General features: G+C 37.0%; 1 protein-coding gene across 2 annotated transcripts in view; it reads right to left on the bottom strand.

The window, feature by feature from the left end:
* The window catches only part of LOC115220371 (DET1 homolog), a 174,078-nt gene that overhangs the window by 38,475 nt on the left and 114,422 nt on the right, over positions 1-21,181 (bottom strand). For both annotated transcript variants that reach the window (XM_029790485.2, XM_036509870.1), the window contains one exon: positions 10,269-11,869. In XM_029790485.2, coding sequence (XP_029646345.1) covers positions 10,269-11,740 — 1,472 coding nt within the window. In that variant the 5' untranslated portion in view covers positions 11,741-11,869. The remainder of the gene's footprint in view (positions 1-10,268; positions 11,870-21,181) is intronic.

The following is a 21,181-nucleotide window of genomic DNA, read 5'->3' as shown; positions in this document are numbered from 1 at the left end:
TGGCTGAGCACTCCACAGACACGTGCACCCTTAACGTAGTTCTCGGGGATAATCAGCGTGACACAGAGAGTGACAAGGCCGGCCCCTTGAAATACAGGTACAACAGAAACAGGAAGTAAGAGTGAGAGAAATTTGTGGTGAAAGAGTACAGCAGGGATCACCACCATCCCCTGCCGGAGCCTCGTGGAGCTTTTAGGTGTTTTCGCTCAATAAACACTCACAATGTCCGGTCTGGGAATCGAAACCGCGATCCTATGACCGCGAGTCCGCTGCCCTAACCACTGGGCCATTGCGCCTCACAGAAAATAGCACTACTAGGCACCACACACATCCTACATAAAGCACTTTGAATACAGTGAAAATAAGAGCGTCACAACAAACCACAGCACATACCCAAGGCACATAGAGCTGTGCTCAGTAGTGCAGTGAAAGCACATGATAAAAATAAGAATACGGAATAATAATAATAATAATTAATAATAATAATAATGAAGAAAATTACTGCAATAACTCAATATAAAAATAGAAAAGAGGCAGAGACAAATAAATAAGAAACTAGACAAAAACAAAAAAAAGCAGAGGACACTTCAAATTTAAAAACAAAAATGAATAAATTAAAACGTGAAGCAGAAATAGAAACGAGATAAATCAATAACTGATTAAAAATATAATCCTTGCTTAAGTCTAAATAATATGCTTAATATTCATATATTCCTTAAGGCAGTCAGCTGGCACAATCATTAGCACGCTGGATAAAATGCTAAATAGCATTTTGTCTGTCTTTACATTCCGAGTTCAAATTCTGCCAAGTCTGACTCTACCTTTCATCTTTTCAGATTCGATAAAATAAGTACCAGCTGAACTCTAGGGGTCGATGTAATCAACTTAGCCCCTCCCCCAAACTTGCTGGCCAAAATTTGAATCCTATATTCATATATATTCTATGTTACCTACTGTTATATTCTAGCCAAGTGGTTCTCAACTGCAGCTCTCAGGGCCATATGTGGCCCTTGATGGGCTTCTCTCCTTAAACATAAGTTTTTCTTTAGTTGACTAGTGCTTTACGTTCTTTTGGTGTGACCCCCTAAAAAATTCCAGGTTTTGGATCTGGTCTGGATATTAAAATGGTTGAAATCTGCTTGGCTAGCCAGTCTAAGAAGAGACCAGCTTTTCTCTCTCTCTCTCTCTCACACACACACACACACACACAGACAGACAGAGTAAGACACATGTGATAAGATATTATAGTGTTAACCGAGGCTCAACTATCTCTGACCGGCAGCAATTAACAAACAGCCATTTGAAGACAGACACCCTTTTTTAGAATGTATAGTTGGGTAAGTGGGAGACATACAGTATCAGCCCTTCTCAGATAGGAGAGGAAGTGGGGGTTAGGATTAAAAAAAAAACAAGAGGGGAAAAAGGAGTTTTATTGATGAATTAATTAATGAAGAAAAACGATAGCTGGAATGGTAATAAGAACAGGAACTGGAGGTAGGGATTAATATTAGCTAATAAGAAGGCAGCCAATTGGCAGAATTGTTAGCATGCCAGATAAAATTCTTAGCAGTATTTCATCTATTTTTACATTCTGAGTTCAAATACCACTGAGATTGACTTTGCTTTTCATCCTCTTAGGGTCGATAAAACAAGTGTCAATTGAGCACTGGGGTCAATGCAATCGATTTAACTCTCCCTTGAAATTGCTGGCTTTGTGCCAAAATTTAAAACCAATATTAGCAAATAGGAGAAAAAAAAATTCTTTCTGCTGTTGTTATTTAAACCTAAGCTGGCTATGCTTAAGCAGCAGACCTGTAATCAAAGGTATTTAAATGCTGATCATCACATCAGGATTTTTACTTTATTATTTTTTAAGAATAGGCACAGGTGTGGCTGTGTGGTAAGAAGCTTACTTCCCAATCACATGGTTTTGGGTTCAGTCCCACTGCGTGGCACCTTGGGCAAGTGTCTTCTACTGTAGCCTTGGGCTGACCAAAGTCTTGTGAGTGGATCTGAAAGAAGCCCATCATGTATATATCTATGCGTGTATATATCTATGCGTGTGTGTATCTTTGTCAATTAGTAGTGGGGATACACAAACACAAATACAACCAGTGTTAGTGTGTTTACATCCCTGTAACTTAGCAGTTCAGCAAAAGAGACTGATAAAATAAGTAGCAGGCTTAACAAAAGACAAGTCCTGGTGTTGATTTTTTTCATATAAAACCCTTCAAGGTGGTGTCCCAACATGGATGTAGTCAAATAACTGAAAATAATAAAAGATAGTGTAACAGGCATCAAACCATTCAGGAGTCAGTTACTTGTAGTCTCCATCATTGGCCCCCCAACCATTTTCGAACCAAAGAATGGTCTCATGCAAGACCATTTTTCTTTGGACTGGGAGATCATGCACAAAACAAAACTCAGAGCGCAAATATACAATTTAATTTTTACATATATAATACATACAAAGGCACAGGTGTGGCTGTGTGGTAAGAAGTTTACTCCCCAACCATATTTTTCTGGGTACAGTCCCATTGTGTGGCCCCTTGGGTAAATGTCTTCCACCGTAGCCATGGGCTGACCAAAACCATGAGGGTGGACTTGGTAGATAGAAACTGAAAGAAGCCTATCATATGTGTATGTGTGTGTGTGTCTTTGTGTCTGTGTTTGTCTCTCACCATTGCTTGACAACCAGTGTTGGTGTGCTTACATCCCCGTAACTTAGTAGTTTGGCAAAAAGAGATAGATAAAATAAGTGTCAGGCTTAGAAATACATATGTGTACTGGGTCAATTTGTGCAACTAAAATTTCTTAAGGAATGCCCCAATATGGCTGCTATCTGATGACTGAAACAAGTAAAAACAAAATAAAAATATATAATGCAAAAACAGCCTGTGACGTTCAATTAAAAATAGAAATAAAATTTTAAAATGTATTCTTTCTGCACAACCTGGTACCACATGATCCACAATCTGGAGGTAGGGTACTTCTGTGACTCCAGCACAAAGCTGAGCATTATCTTTAGAAGTTCATATAAGTTTATTGTAGCAGTAATAAAGCGAGATATTGCAGTAGCAACTCAGGCACATGGTGCAGTACTAATACAGTGTTTTTATAGTAATTACTGCAGTTAAAACATGTTGCAGCAGAGATACAGTAAAATGCAAGAGAAATGCAGCAATGTAGGAGAGGTACAGTAAATGCACAGCAGGGGGTACAGTGGTCGTGCAGTAGTAATGCAGTGGTCATACAGGAAATAATATATTAGAAAAACATTTTAGCAGCCTAGCCTAAAATATGTTAACATATAAAAATGAAGTCTTGCAGAAAAAAAAATTGAAAGGAAAACAAAATAAATAAAAGACAAACACTAGTAGATTTATTTTCAGTTTTCTTTTTAGTTATGTTTTTTTTTTCTCTGTATTTCTATAATGTATCATTTTAATGAACAGCCATATTGTTTGGCTCTATGTTCTCCAAAGAACTAATCTTTGGTTCATTGCTTTTCAGATGGTAGAACGACAATAGAGTATCATGTCTGTATAAGTTGCGTATAATAAATACCACACCACTACATATCATTTTATCGGTTTTTCACTCAATATCTACGTCTTTCACTGACATACACCAAGAAAGGACATACACACTCATGTATTTATACCTAGTTTCTATCTAGTTTCCTTGTTTAATTTTACTCATATTACAACTGGTCAACTCAACCTTGTGATTGGTGACAATTGTTCAAAAGTACCGTGTAGCAAGATTGAACATGTCATCACACGATTAGCGAAGTAAATAATTTCTAAACGAAACGGCCATGCCTGCCAATTCTTCTCAACCTCTTCTCTAGAATTTCTGAATGAGAGGTCAATAGAAATGACTTGAGAGAGAATGACAAATTATATAATTAAGAACAGTTATTGAATAAAGTAAAGATCCATTCCTGCTAAAGTCCAATCGCCTAACGAGGATCAATATAACATCCCCTCTACAGCTTGTGGTCTCATAATATTAGAAGTCATTGTAACTAATCGAGCATGTGCACACACACACACACACAGATAAATAGGTAACTAAATTGATAGGTATAAATGTATACATAGAGAGATGTGCATAAATGACTCATGCGTTTTATGATCACGACTGTGATCACACCCTGCTTTTATTATCATCATCATTATTATTATTATAAAGGTAGTGGGTTGGCTATGTTTTTAATGTTGCAGCAATAACCTTGCAGTATTTATTCTACTAGTTCTTTACATTCTGAGTTCAAAACCTGCTGAGGTCAACATTATCCTTAATCCCTTTGGGGGCTGATAAACTTAGGAAACAATCGGCAACAAACTGGTAGAATCTCACAAAATGCTGAGTGGGATTTCCTTCAGCTCTTTACATTCTGAGTCCAAATGCCACTGAGGCCAAACCTTGCCTTTCTTCTTTTAGGGGGTCAATAAAATAAGCACCAGTTGAGCACTAGGGTCGATATAATTGCCTAACCTCGCTCCTCCAAAATTTAAGGTCTTGTGCCCATAATAGAAAAGATTATTATTAATAAGGCAGCAATCTGGTAGAAATGCTACTACACTGGACAAACTGCTTAGTAGTATTGCTTCTGGCTTTTACATTCTGAGTTCAAATTCTGCAAAAGTCAACTGTGCTGTTCATCCGTTTGGGATCAAGAAAATAAGTACTAATTGAGTACTGAGGTTAATGTATTCAATATATAATTTGAAATTATTATTATTATTATTATTAAGGCAGTGAGCTGGCAGAATCATTAGCATGCTAGGCAAAAGGCTACAAAGCATTTCATCTGGCTTCACATTCCGAGTTCAAATTCTGCCAAAGTCAACTTTGTCTTTCATCCTTTTGGAGTAGATAAAATAAGTACCAGTCAAGTACTGGGGTCAATGCAATCAACTTGCCTCCTTCCTGAACTTGCTGGCCTTGTGCCAAAATTATTATTGTTATTAAGGTGGCAAGCTGGCAGAATTGTTAGCATACCGGGCGAAATGCTTAGTGGTACTTCATCAGCCGCTACGCTGTGAGTCCAAATTCTGCTGGGATTGTCGTTGCCTTTCATCCTTTCGGGGTCGATTAAATAAGTACCAGTTACGCACTGGAGTTGATGTAATCGACTCAATTCCTTTATTCTTCCTTGTTTTCCCCCTCTATGTTTAGCCCCTTGAGGGCAATAAAGAAATAAATATTAGAAGTCATTGTAACTAATTGCGCACGTACACACATACACATACACGCAGATGAATAGGTAAATAAATTGATAGGTATAAATGTATACATAGAGAGATGTGCATAAATGACTCATGCGTTTTATGATCACGACTGTGATCACACCCTGCTTTTATTATCATCATTATTATTATTATTATAAAGGTAGTGGGTTGGCTATGTTTTTAATGTTGCAGCAATAACCTTGCAGTATTTATTCTACTAGTTCTTTACATTGTGAGTTCAAAACCTGCTGAGGTCAACATTATCCTTAATCTCTTTGGAGCTGATAAACTTCATCCTTTTGGAGTCGATTAAACAAGTACCAGTTATGCACTGGGATTGATGTAATCAACTTAATCCCTTCTACAAATTTGAGGCCTTGCGCTTCCTGTAGAAAGGATTATTATTATGATTATCCAGTGAGTAGGATAATTGCAGATGAAATAGTGGCTGACATATTCTTATTGTCAAATGTTCACACAACACAGAAAATATCCTGAGAGCTTAAGATGCTTGAGGGTCGATTCTGCTTTGTAGCAACTGGGGCATGTGGCTTCTACCACAGTCTCAATGCCTTGTGAGTAGAATTTGGTAGACAGAAAGTGCACAGAATCCCATTGTAGGGGTGTGTGTGCATTTTGCCTATGATTGTTGTTGAGAAAACAAAACAAGCTGGTGCTTTCAAATAAAAACATTGTGTGAAATATTTGTCTCACTTGAGTTGTATAAATAATCAACAATCCTCCATCTCCCATGCCAAAAGAAACAAAGTAAACTACTAATTAGCTAATTAGCTTATTGGATACCTGTTGTTAACAACACTATTGTTTACCTATTTCCATATAAAATAAACAAACCATTATTAATAGGTACAGGTGTGACTGGGTGGTGTGAAATTTGCTTCTTGACCTCACAGGGAGGGGTCTAGTCAATTATATTGACCCCAATGCCCATCTGGTACTTATTTTATTGACCACTAAAGGAATGAAAGGCAAAGTCACACTCAGTGGGATTTGAACTCGGAACATATAGCTGAAAGAAATGCCACTAAGCATTTTGTCCAACATGGCAACAATTCTTCCAGAAGGCCAGCAAATTTTTTAGCAGAAGGGTAAATCGATTATATTCAACACCAGTATTTAACTGTTACTTATTTAATCAACTCTGAATTTGAACCCAGAACGTAGTGGCAGATGAAATACTGCTAAGCATTCCGTTAGCTTGCCACCTTTATTATAATAATAATAATAATAATAATAAAAAATAATAACAACGAGCACTCAGAGAGTGCAAACCTCTGCCAAGGCAACACCAACATCCTCTCAACGATTAGTCAGAGAGGATTTTTAAAATGAGAATATCTGAAATAAACTCAACTGCTCTCACAAAAGAGAATACTAAAAATGAACTCGACCACTCTCAAATATTAAGCAAAAAAAAAAAAAAAAAAACGGAAAAATAATCCAGAATCCTTGTCAGGTACCTGGTCAATAGTAGTCATGGACTGTGAAGGTGGCTGTAAAAAATTTAGTAACAGTAATAAATAGCTTATCCCTATCTAATACAAATCAAAGTTAGTAAATTCACCATTCAAAATGGAAGCACTCCACAGACACGTGCACCCTTAACGTAGTTCTCGGGGATATTCAGCGTGACACAGAGAGTTACAAGGCTGGCCCCTTGAAATACAGGTACAACAGAAACAGGAAGTAAGAGTGAGAGGAAGTTGTGGTGAAAGAGTACAGCAGGGATCACCACCATCCCCTGCCGGAGCCTCGTGGAGCTTTTAGGTGTTTTCGCTCAATAAACACTCACAACGCCTGGTCTGGGAATCGAAACCGCGATCCTATGACCGCGAGTCCGCTGCCCTAACCACTGGGCCATTGTGACTCCACCATTCAAAATAATTACAGCCTAAAAGAGACAACTGAGAAAGACTTGAAAGTTGAAGTAAGATTGTAATCACGTAAAGTAAATATAACAAATAATCCAGAATCCTTGTCCGGTAGTGGATCAATCCCAAAGTCTAATCAGTTCATGCCAGCCACAAGGCTAAAACATCCTTGAAAGTTTCATCCGGATCCATCCAGTAGTTCTTGAGATATCTTGTCCATGGACAAACAAACACCTGAAAACAATACCTCCACCTTTGCTAAGGCAGAGGTAATAATCCTTTCAACTATAGGCACAAGTCTTGGAATTTTAAGGGAAGGAGCCTAGTCAATCACACTGACCCCATTGCTTGACTAGTACTTTATTAACTCTGAAAGGATGAAAAGCAAAGTTGACTTTGGCAGAATTTGAACTCAGAATGGGAAGATGAATGAAATGCCACCATGTCTTTTGTTTGGTGGGCTAATGAATAATAATCCTTTCTACTATAGGCACAAGACCTGAAATTTTGACGAGTGGGGGAGTGGGGCTAGTTGATTACATTGATCTCCAGTGCTTGAATGGTACTTATTTTTATTGACCCTGAAAGGATAAAAAGGCAAAGTTGACCTCAGTGGAATTTGAACTCAGATTGTTAAGATAGGTGAAATCCTGCTAAGCATTTTACCTCGTGTGCTAACAATTCTGCCAGCTTGCTGTGATAATAATAATGATAATAATCCTTTCTACTATAGACACAAGGCCTGAAACTTTAGTGAGAGGACTAGTTGATAATAATGATGATGACGATGATGATGATGATAATAATAATAATGGTTTCTGGTTTAGGTACAAGGCCAACAAGGAGGGGGAATGATGATGATGGTTTGTAATATAGTCTCAGAGAGACAGATTTTAGGAGAAAGAAGTGTTGATTGATTCATCCATAAATAGTATTTGGTTGGTTCTTATTACATCAACTCGTAAAAGATGAAAGGCAAAGTTCAGCCTGATGGCATTTGAGTTCGGAAGTAAAATGGATGGAACTAATTACGAAAAGACCACTGCAGATTCCATCATTTTCTGATGTGTAACAACAGTAATTTCTACTATAGACGCATGGTCACTATACAGAAGTATAACAAGAGGATGTAGGGCTTAGTGAATTCAATCAACATTAGTATACAAGTGGTATTTATTGGTCCCAGACAAGCAAAAGGTAAAACCAATACTTGAAGGGATTAGAACAGAATGCAAAAATGCAAAGGGACATTGTACAATTTACTTAAATAGCACAAGGAATTTTGTGTAACACTAATAATTCTAGCAATCTATCACCCTTATAACAACAACAAAAGCAACAACAGTCCATATTGATAAATGCCATAAATATTCTTCCCCGCAACCAGCATGCTCAGAAACCTAATTGTGGTTCGAAGTAGTAGCCTCCAACCATTCCTTCCTGCTTCCACCATGGCCAACCGTTCAATACAGCAAGCAGGCTTTTCCTCAGTATTGATTGAGAGCCAATATCAATAATAAATAAATAAAACAAAAATGAAAAAAAAAAAAAAAATAGCCTGCTTCCGAATGACTCAGCACCATCAAGTCAAAAGAGACACAAACACACACACACACACACATACACATATGACCATCAACGATATCAATGGAAACCCCTTTATATGTATCAGGTAATACAAAGAATATAACTAATTAGAAGCTGCAATATCGAAATAGGCTCCAACTGTATACAGTGGCCTTTTCATCCCTCGTCTCTCCTATGCTCTTTATCAGCAACAAGCTTCCATCTCCAAATATGTCATAAGGTTTTGTTGGTTGCAGCAGTTCAAACAGAGAAAAGCAATCAAAGGAAGTTGTCCGAGTTTGGAGGAGGAAAAAAAAAAAGAAAAAGGGAACCCTTCAACAACAACAAAAAAAAAGTCTCTTACCTGAGCTGCTTGCAATCCAACTCCACACTCAACCCCTAACCCCTAAAAGCATTCATTTATTCATTATTCCCCAGACCCGCTCCCTTGTTCCTGTTCCCTATTTTATATTGATTTTCCTCCCACGCTAACATTGAGAAAGGATTTTGCCTTTTTTTTTTTTGTTTTCTGGCTTTCTCTTTATTTTTTGTGTGTTTTTGAGAAATTGTTTTTACCAGTTAACCACTCAAACAGGGCAACGTTCTTCCAAGTGGTGAAACAAAGTTAGAACCATGCCAAAGGAACACATTGCAATGACTGTTAAAAAAAGACTGAACTCTGCAATCCATCTACTTACTCATGCAGTCCCTTAAACACATCCCTATTGCACAGAGTAAATAAGACAATAAGGGAAGAAAATATCTAGAAAGATATAGAAGCTTTTATAGGAAACTAGCATTAAAGACCCGTCGTTGCCGGGTCATAGTGCTAGTGCATGTATATATATATGTGTACATATTACATGTACATCTATATATATACATCTACACATAAAATGCAAAATACAAAGTTATATCTTGATATCGCTAGTGATAATAATACTCAAAATATATAACAGACTGGAATTGTTAGCTCTTCTTTTTTCTCTACATTGTATACTTTATAGACAATAGTCTTTTCTTTAATTTAATTTTTTATTATCCATCTGGACTATTCCATTTCTGCACGCTAATTTTATTTCCAATTTATTCCCATTCATGTGAAACCACTTACTCAAGTCTATGTTAGTTCATCTTCCAAAAATTACCATATTTTAACATGTATAAAGAACCCTTTTTTTGTCAAAAATTAGGTTAAAAAAATATGGGAATTTATAATAGATAGTATTATAATCCCTTACAAAACCATTTTTTCCAAATTTTAAGACTCCCAAATAAGGGGATTCCTTATACATGTTAAAATATGGTAACATAATAACGACAAAGTTATTTCACTAAAGTTTTCATTATTTTCAAAATTAAATGACACAAAGGCAGTGCATTTCAAGAGAAATAAAGTAACAAATGGATTATTAAGGTAAATTTGTCTGTTATTTCTAACAGGTTGAGGACTGCACAGAAGCTTCTTCACAAGCTCATGAGACAAGAAATGAATGATGGACTACAAAAGTATTTGGAAAATTATAAGTGAATCACTTTTCAAAAAATACAGAAATCACAAGATATTTACCTGATGGGGTGGTCGCCACAAGCCTTTGGTCTTTCCATCATTGAAACCCATTTTTCATCGTAGCTAAAGAGAGCCAAGTCGAGGTAGGGACTACTGCTGAACGACTGAGCACTGATTGGTAGTTGAGCCAGAAGACGTTTCACAGCTTCTGTGTGTCCACCAAACTTAGCATTGATTATAGTCTGTTTGAACCGATGTTGCATCTGTCGAGCATAGATGTTACTTGACGCTGAGCACGTGAACTGCATATCACTGTGCAGCATGGCATTGCGAAAGACATCACAGAAATTTTCAAAAAGTTCTAGGAGGTTTTCAGAAGTATTCTCATAGACGGCTAAAACTTCAGTAGTGATCATGTTATAGACAACAAAAAAGGATGGTTGTGAATTGGGGTCTGAGACACGCAAAGTGACCACCTCTTCACTTGCATATTTAATGAGTAGATGTTCGCTATCAATTAATTGCATCTTCCACATTCGTAAACTTTTAAACTGATCAAAATATTGATAAAACTTACGCAGTTCATATATAGAGTCCATACGTTTGGCACGTTCATAGAGGAAAACTAGAAGACGGTGCTTGAGGGAGTTGATGGTGGTTTCCGTCATGGGCCGGATTTGGTGCACCTGAGTTTTTGAATCTAAACCTAGATGAAGTATACTTTCATCATCGTCGAAACAAAACCGACCTATACTACGGACATCAACAAAATGACCATCTTTAGTAATCTGGAAGATATGAATGGTTTGGTGTTGGACAGAGAGTACAGCAAGGGTATTCTTATACAAATAGAGTCCTTGGTTGTGCGAGAGGAAAATTTTATCACATTTAAATTGGCGAGTATCACACAAAAGACCAGTCTCCAGTTCCACAATGTGTAAGCAATAGTCCTCGAGTGGACAACGAGGATTCGGTGGCACAGATTCATTGTTTCTGTAGACATCGAAAAAAAATGGGTAAGGGTCTTCTGGAACAAAAATTGCTGAACCGACTATTACATACTTACCATCGTCAGTAAACAGGCTACACTCTCGGTTTAAATGTTCTCCATTAGTAGCCACTACAGTTACTTGTTTTTGCGTGAAGAAACGTTCAAAGAGTTTGCTATGAAGATAATGTAACCGATTGTCATAAACTGACGGAGTGTGGTCACCATTGAAATGCCTCAAAAGGTCAGCAGCAGCTGCTGGACCATTGAATTCATAAATTTCTAGAGATGTCTGTGTGGCAGAGAAAGCAATGAAATAATGACCATCAGGAGAGAATTTTCTCAGAAAACATGGGGGTTTTTCCACATTGACAATGGTGAAATTGGGGAAGACATTGGTGTAGAACATACGAGACTGATTGAACTGGACTCCTGGACGACCAAAGTTAATCTGCCGGTCAAAGACACGGTGTACGATGCTTTGGTTGGGTATCTTCCGTGGTTTGATTTCATCTGCATCATTGTCCCTGGGTGTGTCAAACATAGTGCTAACACTGAGAGAATCACCTTCAGATTACAGGGAGTCTATACAAACAAACTGTCTTTAAACTGAATACCATTGTTACGGGTTGAAGCTCACAACATCACACTTCAGTTCATTTCAATTGAAGTTCTGCAACAAATAAAATACACAAAATTAGTCAAGCGGATAAAATATCAGAACAATATATATACACACACACACTATATATATATATATATATATATATATATATATATATATACATACATATACACACACCTGTTTCCATGTTTTTACAGAACGTTGAATAACACTGCTTGAATGAGAGTAATACTCATTTACAAGTGCCATGAAATGTGAAGACAAGGAGACATGAACACAAATATGATGAGCTTCTTCCAATTTTCATCTATCTAATACACTCACAGGGCTTTGGCCAGCCTGGGGTTATAATAGAAGACACTTTATTTACATTATTTACATTTGACGGATATATGTGCTCATCTTGTTTGTCTCCAGCCTTCATCAGGTGTCCTGGGAGAATTTTGAACCTGGGTTCTCATTCCTAATATTTTCCAATATTATTATTATTATTATTCTGTAGAAGACACTTGCCTAAAATGCCATACAGTGGGACTGAATTCAAAATTGCATGGCTAAAGTACCAGTCAAACACTGGGGTCAATGTAAACCCCTCCCAATAAAAAATTGCTGTCCTTGTGCCCAAATTGGAAACAACTATTATTGTATTTATTCAGGGCAGTAGATTGGTAGAATCCATAGAGAAAGAAAATTTCTTTGCAGCATTTGGTTATGTCTCACTACATTCTGAGTTCAAATCATGTTGAGGTAAACATCATCTTTCAGGGGTCTATAAAATACAGCACCAGTTAATTAATCAACTGTTTCCTCCACCATACACGCGCACACACAAACAAATTTGAGGATTTGTGTCAATGATAGAAATCATTAATATTGCTGAGTAGCCAAAACACAACAGCTGTACATATATTACTGCAGCCACAGCACTGCAACATCTGCACATGTCTGCTATTTAGACAATGCACATTACCTTTTCCATCTGTGGCCAATTCTATTTGTGTTAGCATCTAAAGTTTCATGCCAATCTCAAAAGCTTCAAAATCACATGGTGGGCTAGCAATCCACATCTAAACCACAAAAGCAACCACTGTACACAATTATTCAGACCAGACCATAATATGCACAGTTTATCTGCACAGTTATTGGAACTACCATGTATTCAGAACTTAATTAATTAGAGACATCGTTATATATCAAAGGTCTTGTATTCAGTATATAGTTTTAATGTTAATTATTATGTTTGGCAGAAGTCATCATCAACATCATAGGAAACAGTGCGAATCTCACCAATAAACTAATTTATAATGAGAAAATTTCCCCTAAAGACGACAGCTTTCTACCCACCCACTTCTGCTTAAAGGGATAAAGAAATGCAAAAATAAATAAATGAATATTAAATAAATAAAAATTAGATAAATAAATGAATAAATAAGTCACAAGGTTTCTAATTCAGCCAGAAGTATTATGTTCTGTTCTCAAACCAGGAATATATTAAGAGCTTTTGCTCTGCACCCCATGCAACAGCTGCCACTTCACAATTGAATAAGGAGTGAGAGTAGGAAAGAGAAAATAGGTCAGCAGTGTCTTGTAAATGTTAAGCAAATTTCAAACTGCCCAAACAACAACAGAACACACCTTTACATGATAATGAAGAGAGAAAGAGTGCAGACAACTGAATATTTAACACCAGTCACGGTTCAAGAGTTTTGACAATCGAAATAGAAATAGTTAGTTAGTTAATTTTTGGCTCAAAAAGCAAAAAGCAAGGCCATGTGTGTGTGTGTGTTTGTATGTGTGTGCACACTGTACAAAAATCACCGGTTCATAGCTGCTTTTCCATGCTTGCATGAATTGGATGGGTCTTTTCCAACACAGTAACTGACCATTTGACAAAGCCAACCTCTTGAGATCAACTTTTAGCATCTCTTCTAATGTCTCTTTTGGTCTTCCTCCACCACAAGTGCTTTCCAACTAGATTATTTGGCATGTCTTAACCCAACTATTATCCTTCCTTTGCAGCCTATATCTAAGCCAGCTCAATCCACTCTCTTAAACATGACGGCTCATCCCTTCTATAATCAGTCTTTTTCTTGCCTCTTTTGTGCTCTACTGTTAATACAAACTAACATCACATTACTTATGGGATATCTTCACTTCATCTCTTTTCCAATTTTCACAGGCATGGCTGTGTGATAAGAAGTTTACATCCTGACGACATGATTCCAGGTTCAGTCCCACTGCATGGTACCTTGGCCAAGTGCCTTTTATCATAGACTCAGGTCAACCACAGCCTTGAGAGTGGATCTGGTAGATGGAAACTGAAAGAAGCTTGTTGTATGTGTGTGTGTGTTTGTCTCCTATCACTACTTGATAACTGGTGTTGGTGTGTTTACACCTCCATAACTTAGCAGTCTGGCAAAAGAAACTGATAGAATAATTTTCAGGGTTTAGAAAAAAAACAAAAAACAAGAGTACTGAGGTTGATTAGTTTGACTAAAATTCTTCAAGGCAGTGCCCCAGCATGGCTGCAGTCTGATAACTGAAGCAAGTAAAAGAATGGAAGAAATATTCTTGGTATTCGATGCCCATATTTCAACTTCATGCAACATTGTACTTAATACCCAAGCCTCAGACACTCTGTGTGTGTGTGTGAGTGAGTGAGAGAGAGAGAGAGAGAGAGAGAGTATGTGTGTGTATGCACGCACATACATACATAATGAACCATATACTCTACAACAGGTATTGAGTACTCCTTCGTGCATTCATGAATGAATGAACAAAGGAGTACTCAATACCTGTTCTGTTCTATAGAGCTTTGTAACTTAACAGTTCAACAAACAGAAGCTGATAATATACATGACGGACTGAAATACTAGAGTTACTATGAACATCCTAGACCCTGGAAGGCAGTACTCCAGCCTGGCCACAACTCTTAATGATTGAAACCATTAAAAGAAGAGCACACACACAATCATTTTTAATATATGCAAGTGAATAACATATATATATATATATATATATATATATATGAGTGGGTGTATTTACTTTGGTATTCTATACGTCTTTTCTTTCTCGCTTTTATTGCCCATCCTTATGCATTTTCTGTTTAACTGGTGAGCTTCTATCTCAGCCAAGCTATAATGCAGTATCACAGTACCACCAAACCACTGTCAGGATATGAAAATATATGTTTTTATTTAGGCGGCAGGTATTTTGGGTGTGGCAAAATCTGCTGGATTGCTAGGCAAGAGTCATGAAAATGTATATAAATTTACTCACACACAACTAGCAACACATTTTCCCACTCAATGAATATGCATACATACATACAAACATGACTACATGTAACCATACAAACATGACTATATACATACATGTAGCTTGTAACAATACATAAACATAACCAACCACATGGTTAATGTAAAGTTAGTTGTAGAAAATGCTAAGATCTGTCCTCGTAAGTACAAAGTGAAAGTGTATCATCCAGTGCAGACCGCATTTTTCTGATAATGTCTTTAACCCTTTAGCATTTAAACCGGCCATATCCGGCCAAAAGTATTCTGCCTGTTTTATGTTCAAACTGGTCATATCTGGTCTCTTACACCAACCCTACAATATCGTTTTAAAAATTAACAGCTACCTCATCAAAATCTCATAGCTACAAGATAATGCATGACTAGTTCAAAGCAATGTGGATGAAAAAGGATTAATTTTGGCAGAATAATGTGAACACTGAAGGGTTAAGTAGGGCTGTGTGGTTTTAAGAAGTCTTTTTGTAACCATCAGTGTTTTGGTGTTGATCACACTGAGCGACACCATGGGCAATTATCTCCTACCACAGGTGGAAATGGTATAGAAGTCTGCCTAAAGAGCTGATCCTATTCTTGGCTGGTAGATATAATCTGTCTCCTGGTTTAACATTACCACCTGGCCCATGGTTGCCATCAGCAGATTTCATTCTGTTGTGGGCATTTGGGCCAGGTCTCGGGTCTGAGAATAGCTTCTTTCATTCCTCCCAACAATTTTGGAGGCCATGAAAATGTCATGGACACTCACACATGCACCACCAACATTTAACATTCGTTTGAGCTGGCAAGATAGAGAGCTGCACAATGCTTCAATTGTCTGTTTTGGCATGGTTTCTACGGCTGAATGCCCTGCTTAATGCCAACCACTTTACAGGTTGTACTGGGTGCTTTTTATGTGGCACCTGCACAGAAAAAAAGTTGAGGTGCTAGGTATGAGCAATACTGTCAGTGTCCATCATAGCCTCTTGTAGTTAAGAGTGGTGTCACTGTCTGACTGGGTAACGAGTGCATTTTGGGAGTGGATCCATTCACTTGAGTCATGTCTATCACATTTTCACAAAGAAATTTATTTTTTCCTCCCACCTAACTGATTCAGTCATCCACAAATAACTACTTTTAATATTGGTATAAAGCCAAAAATTTTTATGAGAGGGGAGGAGTTAAGTTGAATAAATTAACTTCAGTATTTGACTGGTATCTTATTTTATCAACCCCCCCAAAAGACAAAATGCAGAATAGATACTGGTGGGATTTGAACTCAGAATGTAATGTGCCTGAACAAATACCCCAAAGCATTTTGTCTGATGCTCTAATGATTCTGTCACCTTGTCATCTTAACAAAACAAAGTCAAGAGAAATTATCACCAAGCATTTTTTTTTTTTGGCATGCTAACAATTCTGCCAGCTCACTGCAATAAAAATAATAATAATCCTTTCTACTAAAGGCACAACACTTGAAATTTGGGGGAGCTGGATAGTCAATTACATCGACCCCAGTGTTTCACTGGTACTTAATTTATTGACCCCCAAAAGAATGAAAGACAAAGTCGACCTCAGTGGAATTTGAATCAGAAAGTATAAACAGACAAAAATGTTAATAAACATTTTGCCCAGCATGCTAACGATTCTGCCAGCTCAGTCGTTTTTACTGAAAGCACGAAGCCTGAAATTTGGGGGAGAGGGAAAGTTGGATACATCGATTCCAGTACTCAACTGGTACTTATTTTATAAACCCCGAAAGTAGGAAAAGCAAAGCCGACCCTGGCGGAATTTAAATTCAGAACATGAAAACAGATGAAATGCTGCCAAGCATTTTGCCCAGCATACTAACAATTTATTGCTGCCCTTTTTATTTTTTAACAGCAAGTCCTGAAATTTTTGAGGGAGACGGTAAGTCAGTTATGTTGGCCCCAGTACTTAACTAGGTACTTAATTTATTGACCCTGAAAAGATGAAAGGCAAAGTGGACCTCAGTGGAATTTGAACTCAGAACGTAAAGATGGATGATGAGCTGCTGAGGATTTTGTCCAGTGTATTAACAATTCTGCTAGCTCACTGCCATGATGATGATGATGATGATGATAACAAGTTTCAAATTTTGGCACAAGGCCAGCAACTTTGGGAGAGGGGATAAGTGGATTAAAATGACCCCAGTACTGGGAGGCGGGAGGGGATAAGTCAATTAAAATGACCCCAGCTAGTACTTATTTATTCAACTCTGAAAGGATGAAAGACAATGTTGACCTTGATGGAATTTGAACTCAGAACCTATAGCTGGATGAAATGCCACTAAGCTATTGATACTAGTTGCGGATTCTAGCTCGCTCTGATACTGAGTTGAGTTGGTGCCTTCTAGTATCTCAAAATTCAATATATAATCATTTATGATTATAGTATTCTACGCTGAAGAGAAAAGAAGTTTGGGTAAGGTAGAATTATTTAATATTTAATTCTTATGCTTTCCTAAAAACTTGATTTCGAAACGTGCGTCCGTAGATAACTTAAAATTGTATGATAGATTGCCGTCAATTCATTCTCTCTTACCTGTTTGTGTCTGCCTTCCAATTGCTGTGTTTTTACTGAGATCTCCCTTTTTAGTAGAAGAAATAGCTATAACTCTTTGACTGCTATTTCTAAATTCGGTCTGTGGTAAGGCAATTCGTTGCTAAACCCTTTATTGCTTAGTATATATATATATATATATATTTGCTAGTTTATTTTGTCTCTTTGTCTTCTGAACATTTAATGTGGCTTTAGAGTCAGGTTTTGGCTGGTATTTCCAGCGTGGTGGTATCTCTTAGATACCCTAAATTACAATTTTAATAATAATTATTACCTTTGAAGGATTTTATTCCCATGCTGGCCACCTGATAAGATCGGTATTTAAATAACGATCTTATCCTTATTTATTTATTTATATATATATATATATATACCGGAGTAAACACATAAATGTGAAACAAGGTGGAAAAAAGAGTACTCAAATACCAGTGGTAGAGTAATATGCTTTATTTAAAGCAGCAGAAAATTCAACAAAACCTGTTACTCTGAGTTTCCCATTGCCGTTTCTGCTGCTTTAAATAAAGTATATATATATATATATATATGTATATATATATATATATATATATATATATATATATATATATTATATATATATATATATATATATATATATATATATATATATATTATATATATATATATATGCGCGGCTGAAGAAGGCCACAGACATACATTATGCATTGTTATAAATCTGTCTAATAAAGGCCCGAAACATATGTACCGCTGAATCCTTCGCATCATGTTTTTATTTTGATCAATATATATATATATATAAATATATGTAGATACTTGAATACATACAAATATAAATTTAGATATGCACTGATATATATGTGTGTGTGTATGTATGTATGTATATATATATATATATATATATATATATATATATATATATATATATATATACACACATACATACATATACAGAGAGAGAGAGCGCAGAACACAGTGTGTGTGTATATATATACATAAATACATGCACTTGTGTGCATACACACACACACAAATGTAAACACAGTGTCTCCGATGGCCCAATTAGATAATATTTGGAATTCATAAGCATTAAATTCTTTTCTTTGCCTTGTCAATACGATCTAGACTACTACACAGCAATACAGTGTAGGGGCAAAGTCTGCAGTAAAGTTTCACACATGGTGGGCATGATCCAGCTGTCTCTTACTGGACCCATATGAGGAGAGAGAGAGAGAGAGAGAGAGAGAGAGAGGGGAAGAGGGTAGGGAGATGACATAGTACAGCTAAGGAAACATCACTGTAATCCATTAACTTCAATATTGGGAGGAAGCCCTGTTCCAACCTACACATCGATATAGTGTATGACCATAAGTTGCCAAAGATCTATAAGCATCACAGTACTAGACATTGTGTCGGTTTCCCTCATTCATGAAAAACTATGAGCACAACTTCCAGAACAAATCAACGAAAAAAAAAAGAAGTTTAATACAATGTGTTTGGCTGGAAGAGAATTTTACCAAGCAGTTGTTTGAAAGTAATGAATTAGTTGAGGACACAATTTATTTTATTTATATGCTGGGATGAGGGGGGGTGGCTTTACTTCAGAAAGAATTTTGGAAAGATTCAAAGAATAAAATCAGCAACAGGAAATTACTTATTGACAAATGAAATCAACTGTAATTTCAGAATCTATTGTGAACTGTCCTGTTAGTCTTGTTACCACAATGTCGAATCCCCGAAACTGCCACTCCATTGGTTATGATGAGATGAGGGTTCCAACTGATTTGATTAACGGAACAGCTTGCTCATGAAATTAACGTGCAAGTGGCTGAGCACTCCACAGACATGCATACCTATTTCTTTATTACCCACAAGGGGCTAAACATAGAGGGGACAAACAAGGACAGACATAGGTATTAAGTTGATTACATCAACCCCAGTGCGTAACTGGTACTTTATTTATCGACCCCGAAAGGATGAAAGGCAAAGTCGACCTCGGCGGAATTTGAACTCACAACGTAGCGGCAGACGAAATACGGCTAAGCATTTCGCCCGGCGTGCTAACGATTCTGCCAGCTCTTAGATTCAGTATGGTACAGAATGTGACAAGACTGGCCCTTTTGAAACACAGGCACCACTTGCTTTTGCCAGCTGTGTAGGCTGGAGTAATGTGAAATAAGTGTCTTGCTCAAGGACTCAGAATGCTGCAAAGGTATTGAACTCACAGTTTTAGTCTTGAGTGGAATACCCTAACCACTTAGCCATGAGCCTTCATAACTCTTGAAAAGTGTGCTTTAGAAAGACCAAATTAAGTTTGAAACAAAATATAGAGTCCTGTATAAAGAACTGATTGAACCCTTTTACTGTGTGTGATTATCTAATTAATTTTGTTCAGTTGCTGCTAAATTAACAATAAAAGCAGTAAATTGGAGTAGGTAGTGCTAGATAACTTAATTATTTGTTTAAGTTAGTGTTATTGGATTTAATGCATTGATCACTGCTAGATGAGCCTCAACAGCTAATCCAAAATGCATTGGAGTACCATCGCTAGTAATTGTGTTATTTTCATAGGAATTCGCTGAAAATAAGGATCACTAAGGGGAAATTTCATTACCAAATAGTAGAAAGGTTTGTAACAAGGCATACAATTTAAGGCCTGTTTAAGGTTGCCACGAGCCTACTATTAGGTGGGAAGAAAGTGGTCTAGTGGACTTGAAACTGATGACAATAGAAGATATCCTTAAGGGGGCAAGCTGGCAGAATTATTTCCATGCCAGGCAAAATGCTTGGCAGCATTTCATTTATGTGAGTTCAAATTCCACTGAGGTTGACTTTGCCTTTCATCCTTTCAAGGTTGATGAAATAAATACCAGTTAATCAACTAGCTCTCCTTTCCCAAAATTTCAGGTGTTGTGCCTACAATAGAAAGGAATATATGGTATTTAGTCTGCAGGGCCTTCAAGTATTATGTAAAAGCTTTAACATTATTAGTTCAAGGAAAACAGTAGATCTTGGACTTGCTGAAAAATATGGTTGCATGGTCATGTATAAAATTCAACTCTGGGAAACCTCAGCACCTGAGTATCCTCAAAGGAAAACTAACATCATCAGCATTCAGGGGTCTGAGATTCCAGCTGATACTTTGGGAAGAATTACGACAATGCCATGAAAGATAATGGCAATACCGAAGACTCTAAGACCTAACTGCCCAGGGCAGTTGACAATAGTTAGCTACTTGGGAGGTTTAAGACATGCTGCTTCCAATATAGTATCATATTCAAGATGTAGAGGCTGTTTAGGCTTTTTGATTTCCACATGACAAATGGAAGCAATGAAGAAACTGTGGAATAAATTTAGGTGAAGGTAGCTTGGTATTCACCCAACATTCAACTGTTGACCCATAAAGAAGGACCTCTAAGATCTACTTACCAATTCTATTATTGGTGGCAGAATTCAAAACCACCAAGATAAGATTAGTCACAATACTGTTACTACCATGGTTCTCTGAAAAAAA

The sequence above is a fragment of the Octopus sinensis genome, linkage group LG16 (assembly GCF_006345805.1).
Source record: "Octopus sinensis linkage group LG16, ASM634580v1, whole genome shotgun sequence".
In the NCBI taxonomy this organism is placed as follows: domain Eukaryota; kingdom Metazoa; phylum Mollusca; class Cephalopoda; order Octopoda; family Octopodidae; genus Octopus; species Octopus sinensis.
Note: the sequence above shows the minus strand (reverse complement) of the source record. Positions and strands in the feature narration are given on the sequence as shown.